This window comes from Ostrinia nubilalis, chromosome 2, assembly GCF_963855985.1.
Source record: "Ostrinia nubilalis chromosome 2, ilOstNubi1.1, whole genome shotgun sequence".
Lineage (NCBI taxonomy): Eukaryota > Metazoa > Arthropoda > Insecta > Lepidoptera > Crambidae > Ostrinia > Ostrinia nubilalis.
The window spans coordinates 13,568,643-13,585,222 of NC_087089.1; the positions used below are offsets into that span (position 1 = coordinate 13,568,643).

The 16,580-nt window shown below is 34.6% G+C and overlaps 1 protein-coding gene and 2 non-coding genes across 4 annotated transcripts in view; 2 read left to right on the plus strand and 1 right to left on the minus strand.

Annotated features, from left to right (window-relative positions):
* The window catches only part of LOC135084450 (uncharacterized), a 44,779-nt gene that overhangs the window by 5,862 nt on the left and 22,337 nt on the right, over positions 1-16,580 (minus strand). For both annotated transcript variants that reach the window (XM_063979238.1, XM_063979235.1), the window contains exons 2-4: positions 5,313-5,409; positions 4,628-4,933; positions 3,581-3,787 (exon numbers count right to left, since the gene is read on the minus strand). In XM_063979238.1, coding sequence (XP_063835308.1) covers positions 3,581-3,787; positions 4,628-4,933; positions 5,313-5,409 — 610 coding nt within the window. The remainder of the gene's footprint in view (positions 1-3,580; positions 3,788-4,627; positions 4,934-5,312; positions 5,410-16,580) is intronic.
* Trnat-cgu (transfer RNA threonine (anticodon CGU)) lies at positions 4,376-4,447 on the plus strand. Its single transcript has one exon. It is a non-coding gene; the product is annotated as a tRNA-Thr (tRNA).
* On the plus strand, positions 5,149-5,230 carry Trnas-aga (transfer RNA serine (anticodon AGA)). Its single transcript has one exon. It is a non-coding gene; the product is annotated as a tRNA-Ser (tRNA).

Below are 16,580 nucleotides of genomic sequence, written 5' to 3' on the forward strand. Positions count from 1 at the left end.
CTTTGGCGCTTAATTTGAGTTATTCGTCATCTCGCACCTCTAAAGATGCTAGTTGGCACCTTCTGTTATTTATGTCATCAACTCGCACCTTTTTGAAATCTGACGTGTTTATGTATAGTCATCTACAAAAATGTTTTAATAAATGACTTAAAGGAATGTGTAAGCCACTTGCAATGAGTTGAGTTTAATAACACTAGTTTACAAGGTTTTTTACCCAGAGATGAAACTGATATGTATCGGTAGAGTTATTAACCCTTACTTAAAAACTGAACTTAGAAAAAATTTAGGACGTCAAATTTTGTAAACATTGATTATATTAATTTTTATCATTTTTATAAATCTATCTCTAAAAACAATCAAAAATGAGTCGTGTTACTCCTTCTTTTATACTGATTAGTATCAGTTTCCCTTATTATAGACCAGCAGCAATCCGCTAATATATTTTTATACCAAATTCCTTGATATCTTTCCTCAAATCCTTCTAATCCTGGTGAAAACTTTCGCCATGCTCAACACTCACGCTTCCCAGGTGCTCAAGAAAAAAATCCAGGTGATAATGTAAAAATGAATTTTTAACGACTTAATCACACCCATTCTTTGGTAATTCCTCAATAATTTGGAAATAATTTCTGCATAATTCTCAGATAAAATAGTTTCCCAGGAAACTTTTCACTACTGCTTTAAATTAATACCAAGCATCTTTCCCTTGCTGGATTGCTGGGTAATGACGGATAAAGAACTCCTTCAGATTGTAGCACAGGTTTTGTGACTGATGCAACATCTGGATATTGTATGTTCTTGGTTTTTGTTGTTAAAACCTGTAGTTTTAGTGAGGCATTAGTAACAGTCATTAGTTTGATTTGTTGGTTCTCTCCATGACATTGGGGTGCCGAATCGTATATGTTTTCTTTTTTCTGCAGCCTAGTGCAATAATATACTTCTCAAATTTTCGCACACTACACCAGGAACACATTTTTTATCAGGTTTGTTACCGAGATTTAAAAGTAATAGAAATAGGCCCGTTTTACGGCCTTAGTGATTGGTCTTTTCTTTTTTGACAATATAATTTGACCACAAACTCAGCAAAAGTTATTTGGGCTTAATTTACACTGCCTTAGTGATATTTTAAAACAAGTGAAAATGTTTAAATAATACTTAAACGCAATTAAAATAAATTAGAAACTCTGACACGGCTAACAAGACAGCTTACTTAGGTTAATGTGGATATCTCAAAAACTTGACGTGATAAAAATATGAGACATATATTTTTTTAATAAGGGAACTGGTAGAAAACACATCCAATATGAATTATCTTTGGGTAAAAGAAAAACTTTTTTTTTGTAAACTAGTGTAATAAAACAAAATGTACTTTTCAGATAGGTTTATATTCTAAATCAACATGCTAATAAATATAAATCGGGAAGAAACAAATTATCAACAACTAGCGGCCGCGTGGACCTCGTTTAATTACTAATGATGATGATAGATGGAGTTTCACGGCTTCCCCCGCATGAATAATTTACAAACGTCAAATTTTTTGTCCAGCGCTGTAGATTTTAACCAGTGACGATAGATGGCGCTTTTTACCCACGTCTTATTTATTTATTGAAATTTAGTTGGTCACATATCGTCATAAATTATAGCCTATATGTTAATCTGGGTTATAAACAATAATACTGTAAATTTTGAACAAAATCCGTTCAGTAGTTTTTGCATGAAAGAGTAACAAACATTCAGACATCATGACATCATCCAAACTTTCGCATTTATAATATTAGTAGGAAGTAGGATATCACAATGTCCTGAGGATACCTAATACCTAGTATGTAAACTGTCTACTAATATTTAAGTAGGTATATTTAAAAACAAAGCTAGATTTCTAGCTATTTAGTAATTGCGAATTATAATAAGTCAAGCCGCAGATATTTTTTTTTGCCACGGCATCTAACCTCAGATTTTATAACTAAGCCACGGGATTAAAAGGCTTCAAATATATTAATTCGCGTTCTTTTAAATGCCACCTAAATATACCAAAGAAAGTGTCAAATGAAGAACAACAATTATTATTACCAATTTTACAATTAACTAACAATTTACATTGTACAGCTTTAACAAACAATCCTAAAAAAATAGTTCAAGCTTGAACTAGAGAACATCAAATCTTATAAATTTAGCTTCTGAAATAATACATTCGTATTCTTTTAACATAAAAAATGGCCAGGCAATGAAAATGTACAGAGGGAAATGCTTGGAACATAATTTTTAACATTGTAACTTTGTTTGGATTAGCTAGTTAGGGGATGAACATTATCAAAAGTTCTCCACCGCAGCCTTTGAAGGTCCCATTTTTGGGTTTTTCGCTTATATGTCAAAAACTATCTAAATAAAAAACCAAGCATCCTAGCGATATGAATACTTCTAGAGAATTAAAATTAATTTAATTTGTAAGTCAAGTTTTTGTATATCTTGTATAGTTTTCGAGATATCTGCTCTTCAAAGTTTTGTAAAACATATACATTTTTGCATTACATTTTCAAACTATGAGGAAATAGTTGCCATAATTTATTATTAGATGACAAGTTTGGGTTAGGGTTAGGACAATGTTGTTTAAATCTACCCACAAAATTTAATAAAATTTGAATTTGTGGTTCCTTAAAAATTCACAAAAAATGTTAGTATGGAAATAATCAATTTTCGTAAAATTCTTCTTACAAAACGCTAATTTAATAAGTAAGGAACTAGTACAAATAATTCCTAATAAAAGGCTATTTATTGCAAACAAATAATTTGAATTTGAATAGGTAAATAAAATTATCTCTTGGTAGAAGAGAAAAAAATATGTTTAAATATCCGTTGTTTTTTTTACTTTGAAATGCTTAGTTTGGGACTAGAAGAGTAGCGTAAAATGTTTAAGGATATTTATTTATTTATTTCATTTTAAAGGAGTAAGAATGGATTTAAGTAGAAAAAATATGTCATTTTCACTTCTTTTCAGTTATTTTACAACGTAAGAAAAACCAGATATTCTACAAAACGAATGTACATTTATTAGTCTAGGTCTTTTAGTTTCGACGTCATTGTTGAACAAGGATACCCCTTCCCAGTGGTTCCATAGCGCGGTTAACATGCGAAAATGCACTGATTCAAAGAATCCCTTAAAGTTTGATCACTACATGCCCGACACACTGAAAGTTTTTAGTTTCAATTCGTTTTTATTTGACTGTACTTTTGAAAAGGTGCGAGTTGACGAACAAAATAATAGGTAAAATCGGAATTTCCCAACTCGCGCCTGCTAGCGAGTTTGACAGGTGCGAGATGACGAACAACCCCTTAATTTTGCGTATCCAAATAAAATATTTTTTTAAAAAAAGTAGCCAAAAATAGTGAACTAAGGGCCAATCTCAACCGGTTCGTGATAAAGTTTCAGACATAATAAATTAAGGTGGCTAATAATTACTGGTGTCTTCATATTGTGTCAGATTAATTTAGTTTTTATTAGTTAAAAAATAAAATAAAAAAACTCACAACGAAAATCTAATTTTTATTAAAAAATAACATGATCGTTTTAAAATCAACTTACCGCCACCCTATTAGACCCAAAGTAAGGCTGCTGCTGGTAGAAACCTTGCTGGTACTGCGGTTGCGCGTAGGGGTTGTACAACCCCTGGGGGTAGAACAGGCCAGGGTTGTAAGGCACCTGGTAGAAGGGCGCTGCGGGCGAATACGGCCGGAATTGGGGGTTCCCATTCATCATGAAGGGGGGGACAGCTGGCTGCGCGAAGGGGTTCTGAAAAATAAAAGTTATGGTCATTTATCATTATGTAGGGGGTGGGGAAGGCTGATTTCGCGGATAGGTTCTGAAAAGGCAAATATCTAGTAATAATTTATTGATGATTTTAAAAAGTAGTCATAATTTATTTAACAAATTATTATACTTTTTTACTTCCTTAGTAAGTATACATTCCTATGATTTAGTAAGGCGTTTTAAAAATGAAGGATGAATGCTTTTTAAAAGAAAAGCAAGTAAGAGCTTATGTTCTTCAATGTACCTACTTTTCTTTGTGCAACAATGTTTAAAAATAATTATTAAAAAACGCTGCTCCTTAAATTAATCATAAAAATTGGAAAGAAAAAATTCAATCGATGCTTCAATAAATCGTAGTAGGGTGCAGAATATTCTAAAGTACCAATACTACCAAACTAATTGTAATTTAGATAAGTAAGATTCTAAGTAAAAAACAATTGCCGGTAAAATTATAAAAACAGCAATAATAATAAAGTCCTAATTAAATAAACTGATAGTCATTTTACTTTAATCAATAAACAAAATTGATGACTCAAGAATCCGTACTAATATTTCGCCACTCCACTCATCGCCTCTTTAGCTCAGTGGTAGAGCACTGGTCTCGTAAACCAGGGGTCGTGAGTTCAATCCTCACAGGAGGCATCTGATAACTTTTTGGTTTTTTATTTTATAACTTTATTTTAAAATTTGATTTGATTTTATTCTTTGGCATATTTTTTACACGAGTACTAAATATCTGACCTACACGATTGCATTGTTGAATTTTTTTTACTTGATAAAATTTATTTTAAATAAAATAATATTTATTTATTTAATAATTACCGCATGTGGCCTGAAATTAAATGGTACTCCTCCTGGGCCCATGGGTGGTTTCTGAGGTGGCATTGGCTGGTCTTGGTTGTGTTCATTTTCTTGGTTGTTGTGAATAGCGCCATCTAGCGGCTTAATGATGGTTTGCGTGCTCGGGTCCATCGAGAAGCCCGGCGGGAGTTTTCCTAGCAATATAGACGGTATCTGTGGGTTCGGCGGTTCTTCGACAGATGGCGGTGCAGAGCACTTTGCATACGCCTCCTTCATTTCTTTGCGGATTTGTTTCACTACTTCGGGACCGAAGCAACTTTCGTAAATCTACGAAGGAAAAAGTTTATTTTACCAGAGTAATTAGGTAAAAAAGAGTAATTAGGTCAAATAAAATATTAGCTTGTTAAAATTATACAAAATATTTAACATAAATTTAAAAATAAGCGTTAAAGATATTATCTGATCTTTCAACTCCACTAAAAATAATAACATTAAAAAATAATATTTATTTCTTGTTTTAAAATTTCGTCACTTCATCAACAGCAGTCGTGGCCGAGCGGTTAAGGCGTCTGACTAGAAATCAGATTCCCTCTGGGAGCGTAGGTTCGAATCCTACCGACTGCGAACTTTTTGAATCATTTTTGTCTACACATTTTTTTGTAAAAAATAATAATTTAATTACTTTCTATTACGTATTGTTATTTACCTTCATCATGGCGTATTTCTTGATGAACCGGTCGTCGCTGTTTGCGAAGACTTGGGACGCGAAGCACACGACAACTAATAACTTCAACATTTTGAACCTGTGGACAAAATATTTAATTATTTTTCATAAAGGTACAAAATTAGTTGATTTGGTATTCTGATAACATACTCGTACCACAGCTCGTACGTAGGTACATACTATTGCAAACTAATTTTGTGACTTTTTCATACGACTTATTTTCAGAAAGTTTCGAAATTAACTTTTTCTTTCTTACCTACTTTAAATGTGATATCTTTCATTAACTTAAAATAAAAATATTGGTACCTACGCAGGTGTAAGACATATTACCCTTAGATTAGGCCGGTGATTTTTTTATTGGATGAACTTATGCAAAATGGCTAGAAATTAAGTAATTATTCCATTTATGGTTTCTGAGTACGGGCTATAATAGAGTATAATTATGGTAATCTCGTAGCCTGGAGTCCTACACATTATGGTTACGATATGATGTCTCTAACGGTTAGGGTGATGGAAAACACAGAAAAAATTTACATAACAATAATTAGTTCCCATAATAACAATGGGGGAATAGTAACAAAGAACGTTTTAATTTTAACACTGTCTTACAAGTCTGACATGCACTATAATGCCACAAATAGAATTTTTAATACCTACTAAGTATTGTAACCCTTTTAAAAACATGATGGTAATCTGGTAATAGCACTTCTTATTGTCCCGAAGCAGTGGTAGGGTTAAAAATATGTTCGGACTTGTAAAAACGCTTTTTAAAAGACTAATCAGAAGAAAAAAACATTTTTATGACTTTTTTCTTTATTCTGTTCTACTATTTAAACATGATTTAAGATTGACTTGCCAATAGTTGATTAAAAAATTACTTTTTCATAGAAACCTCTTACCTCATTCATATTTCATATTTTAGTGTAATAAATCTATACTTATAATAAATCTGTAGAGAGGTCAATTCTGTACATGAAATATATTTTCAAAATAACTATCAGGGGGTGATTAGTGATCGATACTGATGCCAAAAATGCAATCAGTTAAATTTTTGTCTGTCTGTCTGTCCGTCTGTCTGTCTGTCTGTCTGTCTGTCTGTATGTTCCTTATAGAAACAAAAACTACTCGACGGATTTTAACGAAACTTGGTATAATTATTCTTCATACTCCTGGGCAGGTTATTGTATACTTAGGAATTCCCACGGGAACGGGAATTAGCGGGAAAATCCTTTTGTATGAAAAATCTAAACCGCTTAAGTTAGACGCTTGAAATTTGGCATGCAGGTACCTTAGTAAACTTAAAGCTTAGTTACAACAGGATATTGCAAAATTCCCACGGGAACGGGAGTTAGCGGGAAAAAACATTTGTATGAAAATATCTAAACCGCATAAGATAGATGAGGGGAGTAAAACGGGATCCACGCGTACGAAGTCGCGGGCGGCCGCTAGTCTCTAATAAAAGCATGTGAGTTGACGGGTTAATAAATGGCGCAGGCGCAGTTCATTAGCACTGCGCAGGTACCGTTAATACATAGCTTTGCTTGCTAGCCCAGCGTTTGCCAATCTTCTGTAGGACATAACCCACTTTAAATGAAATTAATGTCGCCCTATACAAAGTTCTATAACTGCTGCGCCCTAGAAACTCATCTTTACAATACATCTTTAGTAAGTCAGATCAAGTTAAAAAAAAAAAGAATTTTTCTCCGTCTCTACAACCTACGCCATTTGCCTGGGAACTGCTGGCAATGAAATAAAGTCCAAAATTAAGTATCTATATTCTATCACCTTCACCATCTTTTCATCCATAGGACGTCCACTGCTGCACAGACCTTCCTTGTTGAATTCTCAAATGCCGGTCCCTGGCGTTCCTGAATCATTCTGTCCCATCGGCCGTCGGTTCTTATAACTTGTTCTCCTTCATCAAAACAATTTATGAGACCGTATTATGTAGCGAGGATAGTAGTTCAATTAAAATTAATCCACTATGCATCGGAAAACACCTATTAACTTGATGGATCAGCATTTTTTTTATTCTAAGTTTATGTTAACCATTTTGTACATACATACTAATGGTATTTTAAAGTGGAATCGAAAGTCCTTCATGTAAAAAATATCAAAATCTATATGATGAAATTAAAGAAAGATAATTGGTAAAAACATTACTACGAGGTCTCACAATGCGCGTGGACGCACAGGGTGACTAACAAACCAATCACAGAGCTCTATTCAACGCTGTGCGTTTGATTTGCTGCTTCACTGTTATCGAAATCTACTTATGCATCAAACAAAATAACGAATAGAATATACTTAGTTAGGTCACTTTATCAATTACCAAGAAGAAAATTTACGAAGACAGATTACCTAAAGTAGTGAGATACTCCTCGTATCTTACAATTTATTCATCATCATCATCATAATTTCAGCCATAGGACGTCCACTGCTGAATATAGGGCCTCTCCCAATGCTTTCCATGTTGATCGATTGGTAGCGGCCTGCGTCACAATTTATTATGTACCTACTTGGATATAAATTAATGGTGGTGGTGGTGCTACAACTTGGGAACCATTGCTTTTAATTATGTTTTAAGAGTAATCACTTTGTTAAGTTATTATAACTCGTTATTGCGTCGCGGTTAGATTCTGATATTGTACAATTTATTTTTATGGGTGCAAACTTTAGCGTCGAATAATTCTTTAAATAAATTAACTAATACCTTTTTGTACAATTCGAAAGATGTTATTAAACGGTTTTAACTTCTATTGGGGTTCTTGTTTTAGTTAAAGTTAATAATTATTTTCGGTTGAATGAAATGTTTTATGGTCTGTAAATTGATTACCTTTTGATCATAGTGTACTGTTAGGGCCTTATTAACTCGTACAAAAATTGTTTAACCCGGGACGACCACTCGTTTAAAATGTAATTTCCATACTAGCTGGGTTGCACCATCTTACTTTAACTTTAACGAACGTCAAAAATTTGACAAACTCTTTACAAAAAACACCGGTTAAAGTTAGTGCTTTTAGGTGGTGCAACTCGGCCTTAATGTCAATTTAAATCAGAGTTCAATCAGAGGCTAACTTTTTTAAGGAGAGGCTAGGTTCTTTCAGCTTACAGTACTTCGGGCTAGAGAATAATATTAGGAATTATAATAGCCTTCTTATAAAGGGGTGTTATTTAGTGAATCGTGGTTTCTTTCTATTCTGTCTTATACTGTTATATTAATGTTAAATCAATGAATAAACCGATTGACAAATTGCTATGAGTTCCTGGTCACAAACTAATACCGGTAATACAGAAGCATGCTTGTAGACACAGTTAAGATTTAACTATAAATCATTTATGTCACTATAAAATAGATTTAATCCTTGAATCTTATGATTAACTGCATAAGGTTTAAAATAAAACTTGTAAGTTGTTCATGTCAAACGAATGATCAGGTACACGTTAGATTTACATTTTCTAGAAGTTTAACTACATCGCTAACTAGTAGCTATCAGTTATTTACTGACGGATGATCGGCTATCTATGTCACAGTTAATTTACTGAGCTGGATCTTGTGGTTCCATTGGTGACATGGGTATTTTATATGGATGTTACGGTCAAAGTGATAAATGTGAAAATTATGAATAATCGCCGGTTATTATGAATAATTACCACAAATTTGGTAAATGTGATTAATGTGAGGTCATTTATGTGTGTATAAAACTAAATAGGCGGCTTAGGGGTGGCCCAAGGGCCACCTCCGCCGCACCTTAACCTATTTTTCACTTTAAATCAAAACATTATGTTATAGGCATCATGGAAAAGTAATATTATGCAAGAAACATTCCAAACTCATTATGCCAAATTATATTAATATACGATATCAAAACGTTCAAAAGTTTGGCTGTACACGAGCACGTACACAAGATGTTGTTCTCTTTTATGAAATTTGTTAGTACTAAGGTTGAATTAATAAAATAATCACTGTTAAATGTGATTAATTTATCACTTTTACCGCGACTGTCGGTAATTATTCATAATAACCGGTTATTATTAATAATTTTCAATTTATCACATTAACCTTAACATGGACACTAGCTAGCTTTTGCCCGCGGCTTCACCCGCGTGAACTTTAGTTTGTCACAAATCGTCATAAATTATGACCTATAGTATGTTATTCTGGGTTATAAACAATCATACTGTAAAGTTTCATCAAAATCCGTTCTGTAGTGTTTGCGTGAAAGAGTAACAAACATCCAGACATCCATACAAACTGTCGCGTTTATAATATTAGTAAGACTAGTAGGAGTAAGATTATTGAAAGTCATTTATTTTCTGCAGTTAGGCTTTTTAGATGTCCCAGTGAGTACAGTTTTAACTCTATCACTACTTTGGGACAGTACGCCAAATAATTATTATTTCTGATATTGTTGAGTTGAGACTCTACAATTCGATAAAAATAGAGTTTTCGGCCCAATTCCTTAAACTCCAGCCTAATGGTAAATTCGCCACAGACCTACAGTAATGCAAAAGGCTTTAAACAATTTGTCTACGTACTTAGAGTGCACATAATTGAGTAATTGTTAAGGAGAAGATGATAAAAACTAAAACTCATTTATTTTTGCAAATAGGCTTTTAAAAAGCACTTTACACGTCCCAATATTAACCCTACCACTGCTTCGAGACAATAAATGGGCCAGTGCTGAGAAGAAGCAGCGCAAGAAACTCAGTCACTATTGTCAGCCTTATTTTCATGGGTTTACAGTCTTTAAAATATACAAATTATAGTCATAAGTATTGATGATTCAAATTCAATCTCCTTCACATCAGAAGATTGAAGTTGAATCAGGACCGTATTAAAAATGCACCCTATATAAATCTCTTTGGGTCAGAAAAAGGTTGTATTTCAATTTAAATAAATCAATCTTACAGCTTATAATCATGTTATTGATTATCACTGCAAGGGTGCGAAAATGGTAGTTAAAGGACAATGGGCAAAATGGTACCCGGCTCCAATAGATATGTGTCTAGTATCGTTTGAAAGGTCTTACCAAGATGAACAACTTTTACTATGACCACCAGCCTCAGATCTGGTTGTGTACGAAGATATACATACTTTTTTGCAGAATGGTACCCGGCTCCAATAGTTATGTTTGTAGTGTCATTTGAAAGGTCTTACCAAGACGAACAACATTTACTATGGCCACCAGCCTCAGATCTGGTTGCGTTCGAAGATAAAGATACTTTTTGTGTAACCTAAGTATCATACAGTATGAAGGGGGACGCGCTCGGGGCAGGGCACCGACGAGATGGTCGGACGCGGTGAGGAAGACAGTGGGCGGGAGTTTGCACCGTGCGGTCCACACAGCTTATGACCGCAGTCTGTGGAGGAACACTATCTGTGGTCGCGATCCTCATCAGTGAGGGACCGAGGAAGAAGAAGAAGAAGTATCATACGTGTCCATCGTATGGTACTTAGGTTATGCGAGGCAGGAAGGGTTTACTGCTCCAGCATCCTTCCTTAACTCTATAATTATTGATGGGGATAATTGTGAAATAAATATTTTTATTTAAAAAAGTACAACCCCCTTATTAATAAAAAGTTACACCTAGGAAGAACCTTGGATTAAAATGACATTTCCATACCAAATGACAATTTAAGCCAGAGTTCAACTAGGGTGTAACTTTTATTAATAAAGGGGTTAAAGTTTTATTACTTCTTAAGGGTTTTATTATGGGTTGCTAAAGCGAATAAACCCACAAGACCCAATAAGTCCACCCACAAGATGGACCGACGACCTCATAAAGGTAGCGGGAAGGCGCTGGATGCAGGCCGCCATCAACCGGCCATTGTGGAAATCATTGGGGGAGGCCTATGTTCAACTGGACGTCCTATGGCTAAAATGATCATAATGATGATGATGAAAGCGAATAAAGGGCTAATAGCTTGGGTAGTACATCGTAGGTATAATCCTTTCCTTTTCAATGCTTCTTTTAGTTACATTAATAGATTGTAGTCATAATACATACTCGTATACATGGAATGGATGATTGTGTTATACTTTCATTATAATACTTAGTGGAATTACTGCTTTCAAAACGTGAATTAGAACTGGCCCCATAGCAGACATTTTCCTACATCTAAAGGCCTTTTAAAATATATATTGGTTATGGCTATTGGAGCGGGTACCACTTTCCATACATTTGTGCCCATCATCCTTTGCGCCTGAGGCTAAATTCTAGCCTGCCTACTAGAATATGTCTGTCAAACTGTCAGACATGACGCGGAAAGCTTAACGAATCGTCAGTTGCTAGCTTGTTAGCTTGAACTGTATGTCCCAGGGGAACCGCGCGTACTTTAGGGAGTAAACTATAAGTTCTTTTATTTCACGAAAGCGTGGTGATTTCATTATGTTCACTACTATTATTTTATTTGGGAAGACCGTATAGAAACGGTCTCCCCGGTCCAAAAACTTTATTTCACTATGTCCGGTGAAAATTGGAGAACTTTGAAAAACTTCCTTTACTAATTTGTAATTGACGAAGCTTTTTCAGATAAGCATATTAAATAAAATGAAAAATGCAAATGCTCGCGTGAGTTAACTAAGCACAGTGACATCTAGCGTCTCGCTGAAAAACTATTTACTTATAGTATCCATACCTACGCTTGCACCTGGTCTATTTGTTTGCCGATGACAACTTAAACGAAAATAGGTTTTAATAATTAAAACCATGATTTACACATTCATTTGAACATCTGAAACTAGTCTCGAATGTTTTTAAGGTTTACCTGCATATAATTTTCAATCGCCAATAATGTGAGCGGTGAGAAGGGTTTCAGCATTTTTATTGTAACTAGATGGCGCTACGAAGCAAGGGGTCGTCGAACTACGCGGCCTTGCCTAGAAGCTTTTAGGGTTGCCAATATCACAAAGATGGGGCTAAAAGTCAATTTCTCTTGGTTATTTTATGTAATAAACTTGTTTGTCGATCAAAATGAAACTGTGAATTAAACACGCCCATATTTTAGTGCAAATTAGTTAAGCTGAATGTCTCTAACTTACTGCCTTATGATATTGCCCAAATTGGTATCGCAAATCTAATTATTGTGCTCTAATTTACTAATGAGACCGTGGATTTCGCATATAAATATTCACATTGGCAAAAATTTTGTTCCGAAATTATATTATTGCTCAAAAGCTCAAAATTTGAAAGAAAGATAATTCAAAGTCAAAATGGGTTATGCCAGTGGGACGCAATGGTGTTTTCCATCGGCCACTTGCTCATGTTGTATTCCTTTTTATTCAGGTTATTATACTTGACTGATATATTGGCGTGATTAAGCAGCATGACCTATGCATCTTAAAAGTTGACTTCACAAAATGAGCCATCACAAGCAATCTTCGATGAGCTCTTGAGCTAAAGTTATTTTTTATGTTTCTGCCCTACAAACATGGCAAACTACCCTGGTTACCATATTAATTGAATCTTATCAAGATGGTATTTCAAAAAGAGTTTGGAAAAGTCTGCATTTTGATAGATTTACATTCAAAATTTAAGAAAATTGTAGGCACTGGAGGTGTGAGTTCCAGTCTGTTTGAGTCCTTACCGATCTTAGTTATTAACACTTTGGCAAGAGAAGCAAAATAGTTGTTTCATGAACAAGCATTTGCACTTTCGAGTGAGTCATCGATTCCGCTTGCTATGTGTTAGACATGTGAATTGTATTCAGGAAAATCATGCTACGCGATTTTTCAACTAAATCTAATATGACTTAGGTAAGCAATTTCCTAAAAAAATCTTACAGAATATGGTTAGATTTTAGAACGAAAATCCTTCAGCATAAAAGATTATTGCTGCTATCTTTTGCGGTAGGCGCAGGCGCATTGCCTCGGGTGACGTGCGTAACGACCTATGCGCATCATTACGGCTGAACGAATGCGAGCAAGCTAAGTGATTTTACAGAATTTAGTACAGGGAGAGTGGAAATTGATAATTATAGTATCCGTGAAAATTATAGCCGTATTTGTTAGGGAAGACGGGATATGAAGAGATTCACAGTCTACATACTCGTATAATGCCTGAACTAAAATTATACTTGCTGTAAACTTTCTAGATTTTAATATGATAACGTTTGTCATCATAAATGTTTATAAATAGATGGAAATCCTACTAATATGCGAAAATGCGAAAGTTTGGATGTCTGGATGTTTGTTACTCTTCACGCAAAAACTACTGAACGGATTTTGATGAAACTTTCCATTATTATTGTTTATAACCCATACTGTGACAAAGTAAATTTCACGCGGGTGAAGCCGCGGGCAAAAGCTAGTAAATAATAAATCAATTAACACAAAAATGAAAATTAAAGCTCCTTGAAAAAATAGTGAACAAGAACTGCAAAATAAAGTCGGATGTATAGGAAGTGAACTTAAAAGATGGAAGCCAACCAAATCATAGCAGAAATCTCAAGTAAACGTCACTACAAAATAATATGTGATAGTAAACGTCAGTATTTATCTTGCCCCTTCTAAGTTAATAATATTAAATGTGATCATAGCTACGCCTCTCAGCCCTTCATCCAGTCAGATCCTTGGCTACTTTCTCACCTGTCAGTTACTTAGCATATATCGTCACTGATCCATCATAATCAGAAGCTCTCAAAGACTTGATCTTCAATAAAGAATTGGTCAAACCCTTGGATACATCAGTTGAATATTTAATTAACTTTTACAGTCAATCAGATAAGTAATCAATCTCCACATAAAACCAATGAACGTATCTTTTGATCGGACTATGATTAAAAATCGACTTTAATAATTTATACACTTTTAGATGCACAATTTATTACCTAATCAATTTCTTTGATTGACCGGGTACCGTTTGGATGGACTATTAGATTCATCTTCATTTTATTACCTTATTAGCATTATGAAGACTCCGATCAAGTGCAAATAATTCAAAACCAATCAATTTAAAAGGCTATTAAAGAACAAATCGACTGGATCCAAGCCTACGAGAATAGCCATTGAAAGGCATGGGTTTTGCTGTATATGGGTAAATTTCATTAGGCATTTCCCTTTAAAGGACTTTCCTATTTGTGGCTGCCTCTACCAGTAGCTGCTTCTTTTTGTCTCATAGATTATTATTATTAGCATTTTTTGGACTTTATTTTAAGTTATTTTAAGGAAAATTGAATATATATTTACTTTTATGTTGCTGTCTCGAAAATAACGAATATTTTTCAACACAGCATGCAATTTTGTTCGAACAATTACACACAACATTCAATTCCGTCTGAGTAAATTATGAGAGGATGTAATTACTACAAGCCAGACAAAAACCAAACAATACTACACGAAGCAAAGATAACCATTAAATATGGGAACCAATAAGAAGAACAAATAACAAATAACAGCACATGATTATACCTGCTACATACAATTCCACTTTGACTCTTTTTATAGTAAAAGTCACGCTGCGCACTAACTGGTGTGTAAATTCCTTAATTTAAAATAAATATGTGTAATAATCCACGATTCCCAGTACCTTCGTGACTGATAATTGATAATTGAAAAGTCTTGAGGCAGGGGTCTTGTTAAATCCAAATTATGTGGTTGGATAGCTCACTAACGATAAGTTCGCCGTGTGTGGCAGAAATTATATGTTCTTACAGATTGATTTATCTACCATCCCTATACCATAGTTAAGTGATTTTTATGGGGAAAAACCAGTAAAGAAATGTTATCTCGTAATTATTTTATTACCTAAATGTAAATAAAGTTTCTATTTATTTACATGCAATAAAAAAGGCTGATAATTAACTAGCCTCAAGAGTAGTTAGTTACCTATTAAATTATTTCCAATAGTCTTAACTTGTTTATGGTTCTCGTTAGTGTCTATAAACGAGGAAGAGAATAAAATATAGTATTTGGCTGAGTTGCATCACCTTAACTTTAACTGTATCTACAACTTTAACCGGTATTTCTGTATATGTATTTTGACAAGACTTTTGACGTTTATTATAGTTAAATTAAAGGAGGTCTTTATTTAATTACGCGCTGTCCTGGCTTTGTACCGCTACCGTCCAATAAAACAGTAAGTAGGTAGTTATTAATTTTATGCTTATTTGTGTTGTGACTAGTTCATAATGAACACGTCTCAAGAACTAACCTTTTTTGTTAAAAAAAAAAGATAATTCCTCAGTATAGTAAGTTTAGAAAGAAATGTATTCTTTCTAAACTTACCGAAGTTGACACCCTAGCCGTCTTTCACGCACATAGACCGGTCTAAAGTTAGTTTTCAATTTACTTTTTACTCGGCTGACATAATGTGTGGGGCAGTTTACGTCGGCCGGGTGATAGATTGATGTAATCGACACACGACGTCGCGTAATGATGCACGTCCTACAGTCCTATTACAGATACAGTTTTGTTGCGCTTTTTTTTCCATAACGAGAAAGATCTTGGCCTGCATCTCAGCTGACGGAAAGTATTAGGTATCTCATCATCAGCCACAGGACATAATTTCAGCCACAGGACGTCCACTGCTGAATATAGGCCCCCCCAATGATTTCCATATCGCACGGTTGGTAGCGGCCTGCATCCAGCGCCTTCCTGCTACCTTTATGAGGTTGTTGTCCATCTTGTGGGTGGACGTCACACGCTGCGTTTTACGGTACGTGGCCTCCACTCCAGAACCTTGCTGCCACCTCGGCCGTCAGTTCTGAGTACTATGTGCCTTGTCCATTGCCATTCCAGCTTGCTAATCCGTATTAGGCATCTGATCACCTGGTATCCTCAACGGAACACAACAATGCTGGTAACATTATTGATAAGGCGACAGATAAGATGGTGATAGCCATAGCTGGGCACCGTTAATCAAATAGTTAACTTCGTTAATCGTTAAACCGTTAATAAAAAAATTAACTTCGTTAAACGTTAAAACGTTACATTTAGCAAGATTTAACGCAAGTTAACGTTAATCGTTAATCCGTTAACACCTTATAATAAAACAAAAAAAATAATTGTATGCAAGGTTCAAATAATTTCGAAACCTTGTATCGCGCATGGAATTTATTCCTCTTTTTAGCCAGACAGTTTTGACAGTTCCAACTCCTTGCCAGACAGTTTTTTTAGGATAGCTGCCAAAGCCACGATGACCCAAACTTCATAATCCACCAACATTCTAACCTAATATTGGGAGTATACACTGACAAACTTTTATAAAATGACGTTGGTCTGGCGTTCACCAGCTCTTAGTCTATAG